Source organism: Lepus europaeus, chromosome X, assembly GCF_033115175.1.
Source record: "Lepus europaeus isolate LE1 chromosome X, mLepTim1.pri, whole genome shotgun sequence".
NCBI classification, from domain to species: Eukaryota; Metazoa; Chordata; class Mammalia; order Lagomorpha; family Leporidae; genus Lepus; species Lepus europaeus.
This window is the reverse complement of record NC_084850.1, coordinates 3613672-3636771: the sequence shown is the minus strand read 5'-3', so window position 1 is coordinate 3636771 and position 23100 is coordinate 3613672. Positions and strand designations below refer to the sequence as shown.

The following is a 23100-nucleotide window of genomic DNA, read 5'->3' as shown; positions in this document are numbered from 1 at the left end:
CCTTTTAATTGCATCTTTGCACAAACTTTTAGATATACCCTTGTACATATATGTGAGATGGACCTAAGTGACAGTGGAAGTAAAACAAGGGACAGACAATAGACCGTCATCTTCTGGGAGTATAAAGTTGGTTTCCTATAAAAGTCTCTCTGATAAAGGTTGCATTGGCTCAGAAATTTAAGAGAAGTTAGACGAAGTACGAGAGAAAAGAATCCTAGGCAGATGAAAAAGCAAGTACCAAAGCTCTGAGACTGGTGAGTGCTTGGTATACCTTTAGGGAGTGACACAGGAGGCCAATGTGGCTGCAGTGGATCAAGCAAGGGTAAGAGCAGAAATGTGGTATGAGTGGTAGCCAGAAGACAATCTGCTTCATAGACTGTTGGCAGGGCTTCTACTTTCTCTCCAAGCCACTTGGAAAGCCATAGGAAGATTTTGGCAGGGGATGACTTGATGTGATTTATGCTGTCACATCATCATTTTGACTTTAGAGATGAAAAATGGAAGTGTGAGAATTTAAGGGGTGATTGTAATAAGCCAGGTGAGACAGGGAAGTAGCCATATGGTAACAAGAATGATTCCAAGGATTTTTTTTTTCTCAATCTGCTAGAAGGGTGAGGCTTTCATCAACTGAAGTGATGATCGTGTGGGAGACCAGGATTGGCTTTGGCTGTGCGAACTTCAAGGTTGGCGCTTACCTCCTAGGCAGTCTGGTGGGGTTGTGGAGAGGGCACCTGGATGACCAGGTGGACTTCAGAGAGTGTGCCAGAGCTGTGTAGTAGTCACCAGGGTACACATGTTAAGTGAAGCCATGGAATCCTTCTGTAGTGCCTCTAGTGTTGCCATCCAGCAACAGGATGAGAGGTCTGGGTCTCGTCATATCACAGACACCAGGGCATTGGGTTCCAATTCAAAGAGCATCAAAGAGTTTTCCTAATGTCCTGTCTTAAAATACAGGAGCATGGTGGTGTTCCCTTTTAAGAAAGATGTGCTATTTAACAATTATTCCTGAATTTTTCTTTTTTTTTTAAAGTGGCTTTTATGTAACCAGTTGCTAATACTGTGTAAAACTGATAGATACTCTTTGGCCCATAAATCGAATTTTTGTGGAACATAATTTTTTCATTCCCCCAGAAACCTTTTACTTAAGGAATACAAACTTCATATATTTCATAAATACAACTTTAGGAACATGGTGATGCTTCCCACCATACCTACCCCCCCACCCACTCCCCCACCCTTCTTCCTCCTCTCTCTCCTATTCCCATTCTTAGTTTTTACTAAAATTTATTTTCAGTTGACTTTATACACATATGATAAACTCTATGTTAAATAAAGAGTTCAACAAATATTATGGGGGGAAAAAAAAAAAACCTGTTCCTCAGCAGTCAAGACCAGGGCTGCTCAGAGTCACTGCATCTCAAAGTATCAATTTCACTTCTGTAGGTTGCCTTTAGGTGCTCTATTAGTTACCACAGATCAGGGAACACATTGGATATTTGTCTTTTTGAAACTGGTTTATTTCACTAAGTATGATGTTTTCCAGATTCATCCATTTTGTTGCAAATGACCAGATTTTGGTGTTTTTTTTTTTTGACCACTGTGTAGTATTCCATGGTGTACATATCCCATAATTTCTTTACCAGTCTTCAGTTGACAGGCATTTGGGTTGATTCCATATCTTAGCTATTGCAAATTGAGCTGCAATAAACATTAGGGTGAAGATAACTCTTTCATATGATGATTTCATTTCCCTCGGGTAAATTCCCAGGAGTGAGATGGCTGGGTCATATGGTAGGTCTATATTCAGATTTCTGAGGTATCTCTATACCATCTTCCACAGTGACTAACCAGCTTACATTCCTACCAGCAATGGATTAGAGTACCTTTTTCCCAACATCCTCACCAACATTTGTTGTTTGTTGATTTCTGTATGAAAGCCATTCTAACTGGGATGAGGTGAAACCTCATTGTGGTTTTGATTTACATTTCCCTGATGGCTAGTGACCTGAGTGTTTTTTCCATGTGTCTGTTGGCCATTTGGATTTCCTCTTGAAAAATGCCTGTGTAAGTTCTTTGCCCATTTCTTAACTGAGTTGTTTCTTTTGTTGTTGAGTTTCTTGAGCTCTTTATAGATTCTGGATATTAATCCTTTATCACTTGCATAGTTTGCAAATAATTTATCCCATTCTGTCAATTGCCTCTTCACTTAGCTGAGTGTTTCTTTTGCAGTACAGAAACTTCTCAGTTTGATGTAATCCCATTTGTCAGTTTTGGCTTTGATTGCTTGTACCTCTAGAGTCTTTTCTAAGAACTTTTTGCCTATGCCAATGTCTTGCAGGGTTTCTCCAATGTTCTCTAATAATTTGTTGGTATTAGGTCGTAGATTTAGGTCTTTAATCCATTTTGAGTGGATTTTTTTAAAGATTTATTTATTTTACTTGAAAGAGTTACACAGAGAGAGGAGAGGGAGAGAGAGAGAATCTTCCATCCGATGGTTCACTCCCCAATTGGCTGCGACAGCCGGAGCTGTGCCGATCCGAAGCCAGGAGCCAGGAGCCTCTTCCGGGTCTCCCATGCGGGTGCAGGGGCCCAAGGACTTGGGCCATCTTCTACTGCTTTCCCAGGCCATATCAGAGAGCTGGACAGGAAGTGGAGCAGCCGGGTCTTGAACCAGTGCCCATATGGGATGCTGGCACTTCAGGCCAGAGCATTAATCTGCTGCGCCACAGTGCCGGCCCCTTGAGTGGATTTTTATGTTAGGTCTAAGGTAGGGGTCCTGCTTCATACTTCTGCATGTGGATATCCAGTTTTCCCAGCGCCATTTGTTGAAGAGAGTGTCTTTGCTCCAGGGATTGATTTTAGCTCCTTTGTCAAATATAAGTTGGCTGTAGATGTTTGATTTCTGGTGTTTCTATTCTGTTCCATTGGTCTATCCATCTGTTTTTGTACCAATACCAGGCTGTTTTGATTATAACTTCCCTGTAGTATGTCTTGAAATCTGGTTTTATGATTCCTCTGGATTTGTAACTATTTAGGTCTCCTCTGTATCCATATTAATTTTAGCATCATTTTTGTATTTGAGAGGAATGTCTTTGGTATTTTGATTGGTATTGCATCAAATCCATAAATTGTTTTTGGTAGTATGGACATTTTCATGATATTGATTCTTCCAATATATGAATATGGAAGATTTTTTCCATTTTTTTGTATCTTCTTCTATTTTTCTTTAATGTTTTAGAATTTTCATCGTAGAGATCTTTAACACCCTTGGTTAAATTTATTCCAAGGTATTTGGGTTTTTTTTTGTAGCTATTGTGAATGAGATTGATCTTAGAAGTTCTTTCTCAGCCTTGGCATTGTCTGCTTATACAAAGGCTGTTGATTTTTGTGTATTGATTTTATCTCCCACCACTTTACCAAACTCTTCTATGAGTTCCAAAGTCTCTTAGTGGAGTCTCTTGGTTTCCCTATATATAGAATCATGTCATCTGCAAATAGGGATAGTTTGACTTCCAAATTCCCAATTTGTATCCCTTTGATTTCTTTTTCTTGCCTAATGGCTCTAGTTACAACTTCCGAGACTACATTGAATAGCAGTGGTGAGATTGGACATCCTTATCTGGTTCCAGATCTCAGTGGGAATGGTTCCAACTTTTCCCCATTCAATCAGATGCTAGTTGTGAGTTTCTCGTAAATTGCCTTGATTGTGTTGAGGAATGCTCCTTCTATACCCAATTTGCTTAAAGTTGTCATCATGAAAGGGTTTCATCATGAAAGAGTATTTGATCAAATGCTTTCTCTGTATCTACTGAGATAATCATATGGTTTTTGCTCTTCAGTTTGTTAATGTGATGTGTCACATTGTTTGATTCGTGAATGTTGAACTATTCCTGTATACCAGGGATAAATCCCACTTGGTCTGGGTGGATGATCTTTCTCATTGTGTTGTTGGATTTAATTCTTTAGTATTTTGTTGAGGATTTTTGGATGTTCATCAGAGAACTTGGTCTATAGTTCTTTTTCTCTGTTATATTTTCTTTATTTATTTTAAAAAGAAATGTTTGTAGCCATAGACAATTGAGGTTTTCAAACGTAATTATTGCTCAAAATAGAAGTTAGCAGAACTGGCTGAATTTTTTTTAAGATTTATTTATTTATTTGAAAGTCAGAGTTACACAGAGAGAGGAGAGGCAGAGAGAGAGAAAGAGAGAGAGAGAGGTCTTCTATCCAATGGTTCACTCCCCAATTGGCCACAGTGGCCGGAGCTGAGCCGATCCAAAGCCAGGAGTCAGGAGCTTCTTCCAAGTCTCCCATGTGGGTGCAGGGGCCCAAGGAGTTGAGACATCTACTACTTTCCCAGGTCATAGCGAAGAGCTGGATAGGAAATGGAGCAGCCAGGTCACGAACTGGCATCCATATGGGATTCCGGCACTTCAGGCCAGGACGTTAACCTGCTGCACCACAGCACCGGCCCCTGAATTTTCCTCTGTTCTTTCATTGTTATAGGTTTTGGGTTTTGTTGTAATTTCATGGTTGGTAAATCTGGTACAATTTATTTTGTGAGAAAGCAAAGAATGTACTAGTAATAGACTATATCTTCACTTTGAACTTTAAATTCTTTAATTTTTTTTTGCCTTTTGTAGCCACTGTTTGCATTTTTAAATGAAGAAAAGTTTAATGTGGACGGTTGGATGGTTTACAATCCAGTTGAAGAATACCGAAGGCAGGTAAGCTGACAGACACTGTTGTCTGGAATGTGGTCAGTGTGAACATGCATAGTAATAATGTGTCATTGCTCACACTCTCAGAGAATCAGTGACGTCCTTGCTAAATATCTTTGCAATTGTGGTACTATCCATATGTTTATAATAAAGCTCATTCTCTCTCACTGTATAACTTACAAGATCATTCCATAGCCATATTAAAGCTGCATTGAAAGCTAGACAGCTAAATTCTTTGACTTTCTTTATATGAAGTACGTCAGACTTGTTTTTATGAAATGAGTCAAACACGTAAGGTCTAGAAAAATCACACCTCTATACCTTACATTTTAAGAATTGATTACTACATATTTGCATTTCAGAGAGCTTAACTAGCAGTTAGAGATAAACAATATTCATTACAGGTTGCAGATTCAGATGAATTAGAACTGTTTTCCTGTAATGATGTCTTTTCCAGGAAAGCTTTGATGAGTAGAAATTATAATTGCCATTACTGCTCTCTTATGTAGTCTTCACCTACGTGCATGTTTCTTTGCTGTAGTAATGACAGGAGGCTTTAGAAAATGTTCTTGTTCAGCAACAGAGGGCTCCTGTAGCGTTTCTGTGAATACAATCAGTGCATGTTATATAATAAGAGCCACAATTTGGCCTCTGGTGTAAGCAAATCTGTAGGACAGCTAAGGGTTTTGAGATAGAATTGTTCATAATTATTGTTCTACAGATCACTTAAACTCATTGAGAAGTGTTGTTTAATGATCTTTGAAAATCAAATCAAGCATAGTCACTTTATATGAAAAGGCAGTGGATATAAAGTATGACTTCAGAAGTTTACACTTGAGAAGAATCTTCTAGTAACCATCACCACCATGAACCTGAATTGATTTCCATTTTTAGTGTTAGATCGGTAGTTTTCATATTCATAAGAAGATTTGATGCTCTAGAACTGGGGTGTAGGAGTTTAGCTCTAGAACACATGTGGGAGACAGTATGTTCTATTTCTTTCATAAATCAGGTTTAGACTTGTCAAGTTTTCAAAGTCTTTGTACACCTCTCATTTTAATGACATCAGTTCTAGACCAGCTACGGGGCTAGAAGAAGGACCATTAAAACATTTTGCATGTTTTAGAGACCTGTAAATATTTTTACTTTATTTTTGCAGTGTTACAAAAGTGTTAAGGCTTTTCTTTAGTTTAAAGCATCTAGCTTGAAGCAAAACAGTTCCTGTTTTTAAGACTGCATGCATATATGAACTGTTGAAGGTGTTATGTTCTAGACTGCCATTATATTCAATCTTTTTTTCTTATAACTTTCTGATGGGACTTATAACTCTCTAATTGGACTCAGCATCAGACTCAACATCTGTTTGGTCCGTGGTCTATAGGGCCAGACCTAAAGAAAAGGTACAATGTCTGTCCCCACAGCAAACACCCACATAGCTCACTTTCATGTGTGTATTTGTGCATTTGTGAGTATGGGGAGAGAATATTCCACCACCTCTGGATCTTGTTCATACTGGAGACAATTCTATGGGTAGATGATAGGATGGGGGATGTGTTCCAGGTCTCCCAGTTACATTAGCAGTCTGCTTAAATGCAAATGACTGTATTTCACTCACAACCTACAGGGTGACCATCCACCCCAAAAAACTTGATTTTCAACAAACTCATCGGAGGTGGCGAAATGAGCCTCCCCAGAGGGGTATTCCTCTATTTCCCCTCTGTGACTTTCCTCATGAGCTCAGCAGCTTTCCACTTTGGAGCAGAATGAAGAATTCACTGTATTTTGTATAGGGAGAGGAAGTTGCCTGATCTCTTTTCTACCCTCAATTAGATGCAGATTAAGATTATACAAGGTACTTTTCTCGGGTGGAGGGTGCATGGGTGGGGGATGAACTTGGGTTTATCTATATTGTACTGGGGTACTTCAACAAATTTGTGGAAAATGGAATTTATATTATTCTGGTGTAAAACATTTTGAAATCCATGTATAGTTTTCTTTATATAATATGTTTTTCCATGAACTTTTTGAAGGCCCCCCATAAAAGTAGCAAAGAATATGTTGACATGAAATAAAGATCACAAATTCAAGAGAGTATGGATTCACAAAAGTTAGTTTAGACTTGTGGGAACCACCAGTGTTTTGTCTTGTGTTCTTACGTTGTCTGGATTATTATAAATAGGTGGGCAGTCATCACCCTGTGCTCAAAGAGGCATGTGCACATATTGCTAGAAAGAAGAGAGGCCCAAGGTGGAAGCCAGAGATGGAATCCTGCAGTACTGACTTGGGCCTTCTTTTTCCTGCAGGGGCTGCCCAATCATCAGTGGAGAATCACTTTCATCAATAAGTGCTATGAACTCTGTGAGACTTACCCTGCCCTTTTGGTGGTTCCATATCGTGCCTCAGATGATGACCTCAGGAGAGTTGCAGCTTTTAGATCCCGAAATCGAATCCCGGTGAGCACTGTGATTAACGTTTCTCTCAAAGCGTGCGTTTCACTCTGTATGAGTGGTAGTCAAGTAATTTAGAGAAACACCCTTTTTGGCGTTTCATTCCCACAAATAATTACCGAGTGCCTTCTGAGTGCAAAGCACCTTGCCAAATGGAAAAGAAGTAATAAGACAAGCCCTGCCTTTCAGGCACTTACAATCAAGAGTAGAGCAGAAACAGGAGTAAATAGCTCTGCATGATGAAGGTACGAGTGATGCCATCACAGGTGAATATGTGCTGTGTGTGCGGAAGGAAGGCCAGGCTCTGTGGTGTTCACCTTTGTGGCCCAACACTTGATGTGTGGCAGGCTCTTGATAAATGTGGTATGAATCCTGCTGGAGAGAACCTGAGTGATCTGCTGTCTATAAGTACAGGCTTGTGTGCACACGCATTATTGTCATGTTGGCAAGCTGCCTCAACAGCCTTATCAAAACTGCTGTCACATGCAGACTTGTTCCAGACAGTGTACTTAACAGCATCACTGAACCTAATTCACCAAATTCCCTTTTAAGCCTTAAATGTTTATGGACATGTTGTACTGTCTACTCTGTACCTAAATTTTACTGACCAAAAATTCAGAGATTTGATTTTGTTCTTCTGTTATTTTTCAGGATCTGTCATAATAAGTACATTGGGAATTTTTTTTTCAAATTAATAGAATTTTAACATCAAAGGTTGAAGAAATTAAAACTTAATATTCCTTTGCTTTTAATTTCCAAGTCTAAGCATTCTTATCCTTAAAGGGTTGTTTGTGAGAGACTTTAAATACTGTCAGCCTAATACAATATTCATTTGCTTCTCTAATTATACTGTCCATTCCTACCTTCATGATACATGTTATATCTGAAAGGATGTTATTTGGCTCATTTTATTAGAACACTACGCTAATGAAGGTATGGTTACAAGTGCAGTCCTCTTGTGCTCAGTTTGGACATGTTGTCCTTCACTATAGCCACAGTCTACCCCCAACCCTGGCCACTATCTTGCCAACACATGCCTTGCCCACAGAGAGAGCCAGGCTAGGCTAGCCTAGATTGGCTTTGTTCATGTATTCACTTAATCAGTATTTATTGACCATCTGCTGTGTTAGAGGTTTCTCCCAGGGTGTATGGGTGTGAATTTCGTGTGATTTGGTGCAGGAAAATAAATGAAACAAGTGAGCCCAGGCCTCTCTGCTCAGTGCACCACCTTGATCTCCATCCTTCTGAATGGAAGAAAGTCTACTGCAGAGCAAATTAAACTGCTTAACTTTCCACTTAGCCATTTTATGGATCTTTGGTACTTTGTGATGGCCAGTAATTTCCACTTATTTTTCCTTTAAAGATCGAAAACTAAGCTATCCATAGACTACGTTTTACAAGTGAGGTACTATATTAAGAGTGGTAATATGCTCTTTGAGCATAGTTTCTGCTCACCTGACTCTTGACTACAAGTCTCAAAGCTTTGTTTACACCTAGAAAATGTATGTGCCTTTAATGTCTGATCATTAACATTTGATAGTAAACTCTTTTCTTAAAAGTCCATATAAAATGACAAAAGGAATTGATGAGAAACATCTTATTTTGTATGTAAATAAGGTACAAACCATAATAAAAATACCATTTAAATACCATTTGGGTAACGAAATAATCCGCATGCATTAATGATCCCATTGGTAGATACATATCCCTTTGTTCTCAAACAGGCTTGTTTTAATTTCATGGAATTCTTTAATGCATAAGTAATGCATGTTCATTTCAGACATGTTAGAAAATACTGGTAAACAAAAAAGAGTCTGCCACCTAGTGAGAACCATTGTTAACATTTTGGTATATAGCCTTCCACATTTCCTTCTGGACATGCAGGTGTTTATTTTCCTACCTATTCAAAAAAGAAATTATTTTATAATTTGTATCTCAATATGATGCTGCCATATATTTTTCTACCTATCAATATCTGGTAAACAACTTTCCACAGTGATAAATATGATCAGCCCACATACCAGTGTGTAAATGTACCATGATTTATTTAATCAGTCTTCTATTGTGAGGCATCTAGATTCTTTTTAACCTTTTGCATTTATAAACAATGCTGTGATAAGCATCTTTTGATGACTAAGTCTTTGTGTCCAACTTTCATTATCTATAGCTTCTAAGGCTTTTAATAAGAATAATATAATACCATATACTTTAAAAGCACTAATAGTAGTTGATACTGTGAAATGAACATTATTTGTATGTGTTCAGCACTACAACAAGCGTTCTGTTTAAAAGCTAGTAAGAATTCTCCCCAGAAGAAGAAATGAAAAGACAAAACTACTGATCTGAGTAGCATTTCCTAACATGGCACCACAGAGAAAAGAGGGGTGGGAATGGGGAAAGCATTGGCAGAGGCCATTTTCTGGCATGTAGCCTGATTCTAAATGTAATACCATGGTGCACATTGTGATGCAGTGGGCCAGGCCTTTGCTTGAGAGGCCCATATCCTGTTTCTGAGTACCTAGGATTGAGTCCTGCCTCTGCTTCCAATCCAGCTTCCTCCTTTTACACATGGGAGGCAACAGATAATGACTTAAGTACTTGGGTTCTAGCCACCGAAATGGGCAACCCAAATGTGGTTCCTGGATCCTGGCTATTGTGGGTATTTAGGGAATGAGCCAGAGAATGAAAGATCTCTCTCCCTCTCTCTCCCACTCTCCCCACTCCCCACCCTCCCCCTATGCTTTCTCCCTTCCCACCTCCTTTTCTGGTCCTCCCCCTTTCCCTCTTTTCCCCTCTCCCTCTACACTCACTCTCCCACCCTCTTTCAAACAAATAATAAAACTTTAAAATTTTTAAACTGAAGGAATTAGAAGGGAGGTACTTGAAGGGTACAAAGACAAAGTAGTAATGAAATGCCACACTGTGTCCCAGAAATATGTACAGTTATCATGTCAATAAATTTTTAAAAAACTGTTTTAGATGGAAGTGCCAAAAAAAAAAATCTTGAGACTAAAGTCTTTCTCAAATAGTAAATCTCTTGTATGTGTAGCAATTTGCTCTTTCAAAAGTGATCTCATCAGTTCCATCTCTCTTGATACAGGAGGGCGGGACAGGTCACATCTCTGTACTGTATAGTACAAGGTGAAGGTAGGCCAGGCCCTTTCCCAGGGCTTCCCAGTGCTGAACCTTTGGACAGCTCCCTCTAGTCTTTAATAGCTTTTTTGGAACCTTCACAAAACAAGCAGTTCCTCTTCTCAAGTGTAGGATTCGGTAGTTTTCAGAATACTACCTTATTAGCTGCACTTCCCATTTTTGTTTCTCACATGCTATGAGCCCAGAACCTAGGCAGCAGCCGTGCTGACTCATGTGTAAACTTGGAGAAGACTAATTCTGAGTAAAAGCGTGATGAGCTCTCTTGGGCTCCATGTATCCAAGCATCACTGTGGAGACTGACAGCTCCTCTGGCAGTCTGAGACCATTTTTTGCTTCCCCTGGGTTTTCTTCCTTCCTGTGTTTAGTTCTAGAATTGAGACTATTAGGGAAATGACCTGTGGAGGTGAGCTGGTGTTACAAGAAACATTGTACCAAACATGATTGCTTTTGCTTCTCACTTTTTGCTAAAGTTGTTTGTATATAATTAAAAAAAATCCAGTGCAAACTACAAAATTAAAAATATCAGTTTTATTTCCTTTAGATGATATCACTTTTTTTTACGTAAGCATTATTAGATCACTATATCTCATATTGGAATGTCATTTCGAAACCCAGCTACCCACTTCCTATCCAGCTCTCTGCTAATTGCCTGGGAAAGCAGTGGAAATTGGCCCAAGTGCTTGTGCCCCTGCACCCACCTGGGAGACCTGGATGGAGCTCCTGCCTTTGGCCTGGCCCCGTCCTGGATATTGCGGGCAGATAGAAGATTAGTCTCTCTCTGTCTCTGTCTCCCCCCTCCCCCCCTTTCTCTCCATGTCTCACTCTACCTTTCAACTAAGTAAATAAATAAATATTTTAAAAATGAAAATTGGTTGTTCTAATTGTTAAGTGTATTTCTGGGTGCACAGGCAGTGAAGCTGCAAGTGAACAAGTGTTCTGTTGCAGCAGAGTCACTTTGTGATTGTTAGAGCTTTATTTTTGTATAGTTTTCATTGTTGTCTTGAGACTTGGTTTCTTGATAGCTTCAACTGTCTGAACTAACCATAGGTGCTGTCATGGATTCATCCTGAAAACAAGATGGTCATCGTACGCTGCAGCCAGCCTCTTGTTGGTATGAGTGGTAAACGAAATAAGGATGATGAGAAATATCTCGACGTTATCAGGGAAACTAACAGACAGCTTTCTAAGCTCACAATTTATGATGCAAGACCCAGTGTAAATGCAGTGGCCAACAAAGTAAGTGTTTTAAAATCAGCTTACATATGGACTTAGAAAACCATTCTGTGAATGTTTTTGCCTTGGCATATCAACACATGAGTTTAAATTAATAGTTAAGAAAATGAATTCCCTTAGTTGTAAAGGAACTTTATTACAAAATTTATCTTAAACAAAAGGTTAATACATTAAAATCTCAGGCATAGTAGGCTAAGCTTCTGCCTGCACTGCCGGCATCCCATATGGGTGCCGATTTGAGGCCTGGCTGCTCCATTTCCAATCCAGCTCCCTGCTAATGGCCTGGGAAAGCAGTAGAAGATGGCCCAAGTCCTTGGGCACCTGCACCCATGTGGGAGATCCGGAAGAAGCTCCTGGCTCCAGCTTCAGATGGGCCCAGCTCCAGACTTTGTGGCCATTTGGGGAGTGAACCAGCGAATGGAAGACTTTTGTGTGTGTGTGTGTGTGTCTGTCTGCCTCATATTTCCATAACTCTGACTTTCAAATGAATAAATCTTTTTTAAAAAAATCAAATGAAATGAAAATCAAATGAAAGCAAACTTTAGGTTTAGATGCGTCTAGAACAGTAACGAACTTGGGATTTGGCCAGAATGTTGGGCAAAAGTTAGAATCTCTTTGGAGCTGAGTCAGCTCTGGATGATAGCTTTCATTGTATATAATGTTGAGGCACCTGTAAGGAGTTGTGGGAAGCAGTAATTATTAAAATTCTAAGTATACAGCCTTACCCAAACACTCCCTCCTCTGTACTCTATATATTCATAAATCTATATTCTCATTTACATAATATGATTCAAGAGATGACTAGATCCATATATGTGAATTTTTCAATCTCATACATGTACACAAAAATTTCAGAATGCTTTCAAAGAAGTCCGTTTTAATGTCTTTTTGCCTTCATAAGTAGAGCATGTCAAGTGCATTTAATGTTGATAAGGATTATCATTGTGAACCTTAGTTACTGTATGGTGACACTTTCAGAAGCTGTTCTGAGGTACAGAGTATTTTCCAAAAGTTCATGAAAAGTTATATGAAAAAATTACGTATGGATTTCAAATTTTTGGACCAAAATAAAGATATCTTATATTTCCTTTTTCTATGAACTTTTTGAGGTACCCTCATATAAAATTGTTGGCCCTCTCTAGATGGCCCCAGATTAGTGTGCATTTTACCTTCTGTTTCTCCCGTAATTGCCAGCTGCCGCTTGCAGATACTCATGACAGGCCTGCCCTGAGTTCCCACTCCGGTATTGCTTCTCATCAGCTATAAGCTTCCATTACATTGTCTTTAATACTTCATTATCTCGAGGTCGTTTATCTGGCCTCTTCAATTATTCACAACATAAGAACCTGAAAGCAAAACAGTTTCTTAAGCAGCAGACATAGATGCAGCAGCATCCTGGGTAGAACCTGCGTGCACGTCCAGGTATAGCTCCTCCTCATTTGTGCAGGGTTCTTCCATCCTACACATTGACTCTTGGCCTACATCCATCTGCCTCGTGCATGCTGTTGGGCCAGCTATGTGTTCCCGAAGTTGAGTTGGGTTTAGAAATAATTCTGAAAATACATGGAAAGCCATCAGCAAGTTAAATCGATAAGTCAATTATAAGTAAAATATTTAGGAAAAAACCTACACCTATGTATCTCCTTGCATTATTTTCATTTTATATACTAGTATGTCTGTTCCTGTTGTCCTTCATACATAATTCAGCGTGAGTACCTGTGTAAACACACTGTTTCTACATGCATATTTAGCCTGAAATAGATATGAGGTAACATTCACATGAAGTATTTTGAAAGAATATTTTAAAATATTAAAATGTATAAAATGAATACCTTAATTATATTAACTCTAAGTTCATTATAGCAGTTATAGAATTCTATAATTCAAGAAGTACAGCATTCGTGAATGCCTTTTTAAGACTTGGGAAATAAGTCTATTTCTAGTGCTACTAGGAGTGATGGGAAGGATGACATTAAGGAGAAAAGCCTAAGCCTTCAAGATCTGAGTCATTGTTTTAAAAACCATGCAGGCATCCCCCTCCTTCTGCACCGTGTCTCTGTGATAGTCATCTATATCCATAGCAACAGCTCCTTGGACTTGTACATCATGGCACTGAGTAATCTGGGTGGTTTTCTGTTGAAGAAAGAAAAATCGAAGAGAATTCTTCAAAAGTAACCAGACAGGGCAAATTTGAACTTTGGGGAACTCAATCTGTGGTTGACTAATTGATTTTGACCCTTTGTGACTTCTGTTGTCTTTGGACCTAATTGTTTTTGCCTTGTGGCTATTTAGAAATTTACAACTGCAAATGCAGCAGGCAGCATCCCATCATTTTAAATTAAACAAACAGGAAAGCCAGGCATCAGTAGAATCTAGCACCAAGCTGCTGCTTTTTCGTGGCACTTTTGGAGTGGAACTGTATTCGTGTCTGTTTTTGCCAGAAACATTGACAATGCATAAAAGTGTATTTTCCTGCATTTTTGTCACATATCATTTTCACTTATTTATGACAGGAACTCCAGCATCGAGAATCACTTTAAAAGTGACTGTAAGGCCGGCGCCACAGCTCAATAGGCTAATCCTCCACCTGCAGTGCAGGCACACTGGGTTCTAGTCCCGGTTGGGCGCCGGATTCTGTCCTGGTCGCCCCTCTTCCAGGCAAGCTCTCTGCTGTGGCCCGGGAGTGCAGTGGAGGATGGCCCAAGTGCTTGGGCCCTGCACCCCATGGGAGACCAGGAGAAGCACCTGGCTCCTGCCTTTGGATCAGCACGGTGCGCCAGCCGCAGCGCGGCGGCCATTGGAGGGTGAACCAACGGCAAAAGAAGACCTTTCTCTCTGTCTCTCTCTCTCACTGTCCACTCAGTCTGTCCAAAAAAAAGTCACTGTAACTATTTCAAAGCCGCATGTGCAGAGCATCAGGTCGTTTGTCGGCGAGAGGGTAGCATGTATCCTTGCCTTGCAGGCACACAGACCTAGCAAAATGCCAGCTGGCTATTCCCCCCCACACCCAGCCAGCCCAGCCCCCAACTCTGGAGGCAGCTGTGATTTGCAAAAGTTAGACAGGAGCACCTCTGGCATTCTTCCCCACAGCATGGACAACCAAGAAGAGGGGCAGGTGGCCCATTTGTCTGCTTATTAGCTGATAATTCTTTTACAGAACGGTGAAGTGAATGTGTTCTGTTTGCTTGCTACTCATGCTACTTAGAGAAAGCCATTAAGCAATTCCTGCCTAAATATACTTTTCTCACCTGGAGTCTTTGGAGACCCAAGGCCTCTAGCTCTTCACATAGGTCTGCAGGTTTGCAGTTCGTATAGTAGCCTTACTTCTGCAGGAAACCATCTCTGTGACTAACCCCACAAACAATCCCAGCTGACTTTGGCCCTTCAACCCTGGATCCAAGCTTGCATTGCTTTCATTGTTAGAAAAGAGGCATGTGGCCACTACACATTTGCCTGGTAACTTCCCCTTTCCTTTTGGGTCCAGGGCAGGTGTTTCCCTGTCCTCTTCCTATAGGCACTCCAAAGTTACTACACCCCTGCTTTCTTTGCAGGTCTCAGAACTATTTAACTTTGTATTAAAGGGCCAGAGGCCTTTCAAAACATTTAAGCAGAATGCTGCCAGATTTCTCAGCCAAACCATAGTATCTCTGTGTTGATGTAGAAAACTGACAGTCTTCACCATACTGGGGAGATGAACCAATGCCTACTGTGGCAAGCTACTCCTTGTAGGTACTGTAGAAGATGGCAGCCATTTTGTCTCCTCTCAAAACTTGATTCTTCGATTGCTTAGTATATGCAGGCTCTGTCTTCAGTGTCTGCAGAGCAGAGAGATGGTCATGAAGTGATAGAAGAGGTTCAGGCTTTGAAAGCAGACTGGACTTAAATTCCACCTATTACCTCTATGATGTTGGGATAGTTAAATAGCATCTCTGAGTTTATGTTTTCTCATTTGCAAAATGGGGATAGTAATACCTATATTGCAGTATTGCTGTAAAAGATAAAATGAGCTAAAAGCAAGAATCACAGCTCTGGGACATCATAGGAGCTCATCAGATGGTAGCTGGTGTTAGTTGTTATAATGGAGTATGGCTCCTTTCATCCTGTGCGGCCTAGGTGGTATTAGTCCCTATTTTACAGGAGAGGACATTGGAGCTCAGAAAGGTTATGTACCTTGTCCTACATCACACAGTGGGGAGGGGGTGATGCTGAACTATTGGCCTGGGTTGGTTTGATGCAAAGCATGTTGTTTTCCTCTAACACTCCATGTCCTCTGTAAGTGCTTTTACAAAGCCAAGGTTGCCTGCTGCCACCTCAATTTGGCTGTCACACCCCATTAAGGAATACTGTTCTGGCTATGAAATTGATGGCGGATGAAGACCTTTCAGAACCTGCTCTTGCTTTTCCAAATCTGGAAGGAGGGCCAGTGATTGTAGGGCATTCTTTTTAAGATTTATTTATTTATTTGAAAGTCAGAATCACACAGAGAGAGGAGAGGCAGGGAGAGAGAGAGAGAGAAACAGAGGGCGGGAGGGAGGGAGAGAGAGGGGTCTTCCATCCATTTTTTTATTCCCACATTGGCCACAATGGCTGGAGTTGGGCCTATCTGAAGCCAGGAGCCAGGAGCTTCTTCTGGGTCTCCCACATGGGTGCAGGGGTCCAAGGACTTGGGCCATCTTCCACTGCTTTCCCAGACCATAGCAGAGAGCTGGATCGGAAGTGGAGTAGCTGGGACTTAAACCGGCACCCATATGGGATGCTGGCACTGCAGGCAGTGGCTTTACCTGCTACACCACAGCGCTGGCCCCTGTAGTGCATTTTGAAACTGATTTTTTTCCCCTTCACAGATACAAATTCCCCAAGAAATTGCCAGCCTCCTAACTTTTTTCTAGCTCAAAGTATGAGTAAAGGCATAGGGTCTTAGTAGAATGAGAAGTCAAGTCACACCAGTGATTTATTTAAATTGCAGGATTTGGGTTGAGAATTGAAGGACAATTAATTTTCAAAACATTTGCATAAATTCCTGATGTAATAGATGACCCAACTAATTGTTTGTATATCTTGTTATTTTATTTCTCAGGCAACAGGAGGAGGATATGAAAGTGATGATGCATATCATAATGCCGAACTTTTCTTCTTAGACATTCATAATATTCATGTTATGCGGGAATCCTTAAAAAAGGTGAAAGACATTGTTTATCCTAATGTAGAAGAATCTCACTGGTTGTCAAGTTTGGAGTCTACTCATTGGCTTGAGCATATCAAGGCAAGTATATATATATATGTGTGTATGTATATATATATTAAAGATTTTTATATATTAAAAAAGAAAGTAATAGAAGGGAAATATTTTTTTTAAAAAATACCTTTTCTTTTTTTAACTTTTATTTAATGAATATAAATTTCCAGTGTACAGCTTATGGATTACAATGGCTTCCCCCTCCCATAACTTCCCCCCCACCCGCAACCCTCCCCTCTCCCGCTCCCTCTCCCCTTCCATTCACATCAAGATTCATTTTCAATTCTCTTTATTTTTTTTTCATTTCTTTTTTTTTTTTTATTAAACTTTTATTTAATGAATATAAATTTCCAAAGTATAGCTTATGGGTTACAATGGCTTCTCCCCTCCCACAACCTCCCTCCCGCCCGCAGCCCTCCCCCCTCCCGCTCCCTTTCCCCTTCCATTCATGTAAAGATTCATTTTCAATTCTCTTTGTATACAGAAGATCAATTTAGTATATATTAGTTAAAGATTTCAACATTTTGCCCATATAGCAATATCAAGTGAAAAAACTACCATTGGATTACTAATTATAGCATTAAATAGCAATGTACAGCACATTAAAGACAGAGATCCTACATAATTTTTTTTTCAAAATAATTAATTTTCTATGCCATTTCCATTTTAACACCAGGTTGTTTTTTTTTTTTCATTTCCAATTCTCTTTATATACAGAAGATCACTTCAGTATATAATTAGCAAAGACCTCATCAGTCTGCGCCCACACAGAAACGCAAAGTATAAAAATACTGTTTCAGTACCAGTCATAGCATCACTTGGCTTTAGACGACACATTAGGGACAGATCCCGCATGGGGTGTAAGTACACAGTGACTCCTGTTGCTGACTTAACAATTTGACACTCCTGTTCATGGCGTCAGTAATCTCCCTAGGCTCTAGTCATGAGTTGCCAGGGCTATGGAAGCCTTTAGAGTTCGCTGACTTTGGTCTTATTCCGATAGGGTCATAGTCAAAGTGGAGGTTCTCTCCTCCCTTCGGAGAAGGGTACCTCCTTCTTTGATGGCCCCGTTCTTTCCACTGGGATCTCACTCACAGAGATCCTTCATTTAGGTCTTTTTTTTTTTTTCCATGATATCTTGGCTTTCCATGCCTGCTATACTCTCATGGGCTCTTCAGCCAGATCTGAATGCCTTGAGGGCTGATTCTGAGGCCGGAGTGTTGTTTAGGACATCTGCCATCCTATGAGTCTGCTGTGTATCCCACTTCCCATGTTGGATCTTTCTCTCCCTTTTTGATTCTATCAGTTAGTATTAGCAGATACTTGTCTTGTTTGTGTGATCTCTTTGACTCTTAGACCTATCAGAGCTATCAATTGTGAGCTGAAATTGATCACTTGGACTAGTGCGATGGCATTGGTACATGCCATAATACTTTATCCTTTTTAGTATTTGTTGTTGTTGTTGTTGTTCTAGTACTATTGGTTGAACTCAGTAATTAACACACAATTATTCTCAGGTGTTTAAATTTTAACTGAAAAGTGATCCCTGTTAAATCTAAGAGTGGAAAAAGAGAGGGAGGAGATGAACAATTTGGAACATGCTCAATCGGACTGGCCGCAAATGGTGGAGTTAGAAATGTGCAGGGGATTCCAACACAATTCCATCAATTCTCTTTATATACAGAAGATCAATTTAGTATAAAGATTTCTACAGTTTGCACCCACATAGAAACACAAAGTGAAACATACTGTTTGAGTACTAGTTATAGCATTAAATCACAATGTACAGCACATTAAGGACAGAGATCCCACATGAGGAGCAAGTGCACAGTGGCTCCTGTTGTTAACCCAACAAATTGACACTCTAGTTTATGGTGCCAGTAACCACCCTAGGCTGTCGTCATGAGTTGCCAAGGCTATGGAAGCCTTCCAAGTTTGCCGACTCTGATCATATTTAGACAAGGTCATAAAAGACAGAGTGAGGATAGTAACCAATGATCCTAAGAGTGGCATTTACCAGGTCTGAACAATTATACAGCATTAAGTGGGGAAGAGGACCATCAGTACACACAGGTTGGCAGTAGAGCCATTGGTGGTAGAGTAGAGGTTATGATTACGAAGGAATGAGGCCCAGGTGTGCTAGACAGGGCCTAGAACAAAGGACAGAGTCAATATTAGAGGAGCTAAGAAAGGTGCTGTCTAAGCTACAATTAAGTTTTCTGATTGAGAGGCAAATAGAACCTGACAGAAGGGGCTTGATAATAATCTGGTGGGCTTTAGGCCTTGTAAGTTAAGAGGCCCAGACCTATCTATCTCTTCACATGGGGTATATCCTAAGGGAGGTGTGAACCTCCTAGGGGAAGGCACTCTGTTGACTTTCATTACTTGGCTGGCCTGGGAGGAGAGCTGGCCAGGTAAAGGCAGGGGGCATCTCTAACAAGAAATTTACAGGATATACCCCATGACCCTACTTGGCCATCCCCTCAGCTGCAGTGGTCACTATGGAAGTTGGGCTGAGTGAAGGTCTTTTCAGCTTAGAGCCAATAAGATCTGTGGCTCTGACCTGGGCATCCTTCGACTCCAGGGCAGGTCCATTTCCAGAGATCCAACTCTTGGCAGAGCTGCCAGGGCTCTTCACAAGCTGACTTCTGCTGAAGCCCAGGCTTACCACATTGAAAGCCACTGCAGTGGACTGGCCTGTTGGGTCTCCTTGAGGGCAGATCACTGTACAGATCAGCCATTAATAGGCCTGCCACCCAGTACTGAAAGAGAAACTATTTATAGAAGACTCTATATTTGACAGTTTAGTGTTTCTTTATAATTTATTTACCTAAACTAAAGAACTCACAGTATTACTTCAGTATATTTTTAGACCTTGTAGAGATGTCTCTGCCTTGTCAATGGTGAATTGTGCAGTCTTTCATGGAGTTTTATTTAAGAGTAGCCAATTCATTATCTAATCATTCCTGAGGATGACCTCCCTGGGCCTACATGGTGGTGGTTTTATGGAAACTAATCTCAAATTGACTAAAAGAATGGATTTTGTATTACTGTGTTCATTCTTTCATCCTGAAGGCTTCAGAAATCCCAAATTCTTTTAAAAGTTAATGTACTTGTTGCTTATGAATTTATAGCCAACCCCAAAGGCAGCTTTGAAAGAACTATCTCATGGGAACTAAGATAAACTTGATGGAGAATAGTTGCCTGTCTGAGGGCAAAAAACAGGTCACTTTGAACCACATGCCTAATTAGAGATTAAATGAAACTGTGAGGGACATTTTGTGGGTGCCTTAAAGGTGACTGGTGGTGGGTACTGGTATATGCACCCATCTGGACTAGACTGAGGGAAACAGTCTATTTCAATTCACCTTCATACAGCACAAGTTGTTCCTGCTTATCACCTCCCTGAGGAAAATGAGTAACATGGTGCTGGTGATTTCCATGTGTCTTGAGAGGTAGAGCAGGTCAGCTTCATCTAAGGCACTCTCCGGTGCTCAAGCCTCCCTTAAATGCCAACTGTACATCCGCATTAATTCATCTATGCAAGCTTGTGTTTTCATGATTTGTTTTTACACAAGGTGTCCCATTTGGTTCTTTAAACATCAGGTTTAATACAGATATTATGAATAATTTTTAAACCAAAGTATTGTATAAGTCTCTGTGCTTTGTTCTCCTGGATGGTTTAACTGAGGTAAACACCAATCTTGTCTTTCTCTCTTAATAAAGTCATCATTTGTTAAGTCAAAAAAAAAAGTTAATGTACTTGAAACTATCTGAAGGAAGTGATGCTTTTAGAAACCACTTAGTTCTGTAAATAAACAAAAAACCAACTTTAAGGAGGTGAATCATTAAGACAGATTAGTTTCTAGTCAAATTTTATTTTCCAACTTTTTTTAAAAGATTTATTTATTTATTTGAAAGAGTTACACAGAGAGAGGAGAGGTAGAAAGAGAGTTCTTCCATCCGCTGGTTCACTCCCCAGTTGACCGCAATGGCCAGAGCTGCACTGATCTGAAGCCAGGAGCCAGGAGCCAGGAGCTTCTTCTGTCTCCTACGCTGGTGCAGGGGCCCCAGGACTTGGGCCATCTTCTGCTGCTTTCCCAGGCCATAGCAGAGAGCTGGATCGGAAGTGGAGCAGCCAGGTCTCGAACCGGCACCCATGTGGGATGCCGGTGCTTCAGGCCAAGGCATTAACCCGCTGTGCCACAGTGCCAGCCCCAATATTTTCTAGCTTGATAGGAATCATATTATTTTGCCTAACATTCATCTTCACTTAACTATCATAAAAATGGATTGGAAAAAAATAGTGACAACTAAATGTGGTGTGGTCTTCTGGATGGGATCCTGAAGTAGGAAAAAGAGATTAAGGGAAAACTTGGGAAATCAGAAGGAAGTGTGAACTTTATTAAGTTAATAATGTGTCAATTTGGGTTCATTAGTTGTAACAAATGTAGCATACATTATGATACACCAACATTATGATGACTGTAACCTAAGAGGGGGAACTGGCTATGGTATATGGGAACTTTCTTATTTTAAAATTTTCTTATTTATATAAGATGAAGAAATTTCATGTATTTCACATATACAGATGTAAGAGCATAATGATACTTCCCACCTTACATTCCCTCCTGCCCACATTCCCACCCCCTCCCTCCTTTCTTCTTTCCTTTATCTTTTAATTTTAACAATGACATACTTCCAGTTTATTTTATAATCACAAGCTCAATCATCTGCAAACAGGGATAATTTTACTAACTCCTTTCTATTTTTGTATCCCCCTGATTTCTTTTTCTTTCATAATGACTCTGGCTAAAACTTCCAGAACTATGTTGAATAGCAATGGTGAAAGTGGACATCCTTGTCTGGTTCTGGATCTTAGTGGAAATGGCTCCAACTTCCCCATTTAGTCGGATGCTGGCTGTGGGTTTGTCATATGTTGCTTTGTTTGTGTTAAGGAATGTTCCTTCTGTACCCAGTTTGTTTAAGGGTTTTTTTTTTTCCATGAAAGGATGTTATATTTTATCAAATGCTTTCTGTGTATCTACTGAGATAATCACGTGGTTTTTATTCCTCAGTTTGTTAATGTGATGTGTCATATTTGTTGATTTGCATATGTTAAACCATCCCTGCATACCAGAGCTGAACACTACTTCGTCCAGGTGAATAATCTTTCTGATGTATGGTTGGATTTGATTAGCTAGTATTTTGCTAAGGATTTTTTCATGTATGTCCATCAGGTATATCGATCTATAGTTCTCTTTCTTTTTTTGTATCTTTTTCTGGTTTTGCAGTTAGGGTGATGCCAGTCTCATAGAAGGTGTTTGGGAGGATTCCCTCCCTTTCAGATGTTTTGAATAGTTTGAGAAGATTTGGAATTAAAGTTTGGTGGAATTCAACAATGAAGCCATCTGGCCCTGGCTTTTCTTTGTTGAGTGTATCTTCATTACTGATTCAACATCTTTGGTTATTGTTCTGTTTAAAATAGGTTTTCTCTGTCTTCATGACTCAATTATACATGTCCAGACATCTATCCATTTCTTCTAGATTTTCCAATTTGTTGACATATAGCCATTGTAATTTCTGCTGATTCTTTTTATTTCTGTGGTATCCATTGATACATATTTTTTTAATCTCTGATTTTATTCATTTAGGACTTTTCTCTTTTTTTTGAGTTGGGCAAATAGTGTTTCAATATTGTTTATTTTCTCAAAAAGCCATCTTTGGGGCCAGTACTGTGGTATAGAGGCTAAAGCTGCTGCCTGCAGTGCTGGCATCCCATATGGGTGCCAGTTCGAGTCCTGGCTGCTCCACTTCCAATCCAGCTCTCTGCCATGGCTAGGAAAGCAGTAGAAGATGGCCCAAGTCCTTGGGCCCCTGCACCTGCCTGGGAGGCCTGGAAGAAGCTCCAACCTCCTGGAGTCAGATCAGTCCAGCTCCGGCCATCACAGCCATTTGGAGAGAGAACCAGTGGATGGAAGACCTCTCCCTCACTCTCTTTCTTTCTCCCTCTATCCCTCTGTAACACTGCTTTTCAAAGAAATAAATAAAGCTTCAAAAAAAAAAGCTCTTCATTTCACTGATCTTTTATATTTTTTTGTTTCAATTTCATTTTTCTCTAATTTTAATTATTTCTTTCCTCTTAATTTGGGGTTTGGTTTCCTGTTGTTTTTATGGGTCCTTGAGTTGCATTGTTCAATCATTTATTTGATGCCTTTCTAATTTCTTGATGTAGCACTAATTGCTATAAACTTCCTGCTTAACAGTTCTTTTGCTGTATCCCGTATGTTTTGATATGTTGTGTTATCAT

General features: G+C 40.0%; 1 protein-coding gene across 3 annotated transcripts in view; it reads left to right on the top strand.

The window, feature by feature from the left end:
- The window catches only part of MTM1 (myotubularin 1), a 139373-nt gene that overhangs the window by 90021 nt on the left and 26252 nt on the right, over positions 1-23100 (top strand). For all 3 annotated transcript variants that reach the window (XM_062183873.1, XM_062183871.1, XM_062183874.1), the window contains 4 exons: positions 4644-4727; positions 7025-7174; positions 11369-11557; positions 16632-16817. In XM_062183873.1, the coding sequence (XP_062039857.1) occupies positions 4644-4727; positions 7025-7174; positions 11369-11557; positions 16632-16817 (609 nt within the window). The remainder of the gene's footprint in view (positions 1-4643; positions 4728-7024; positions 7175-11368; positions 11558-16631; positions 16818-23100) is intronic.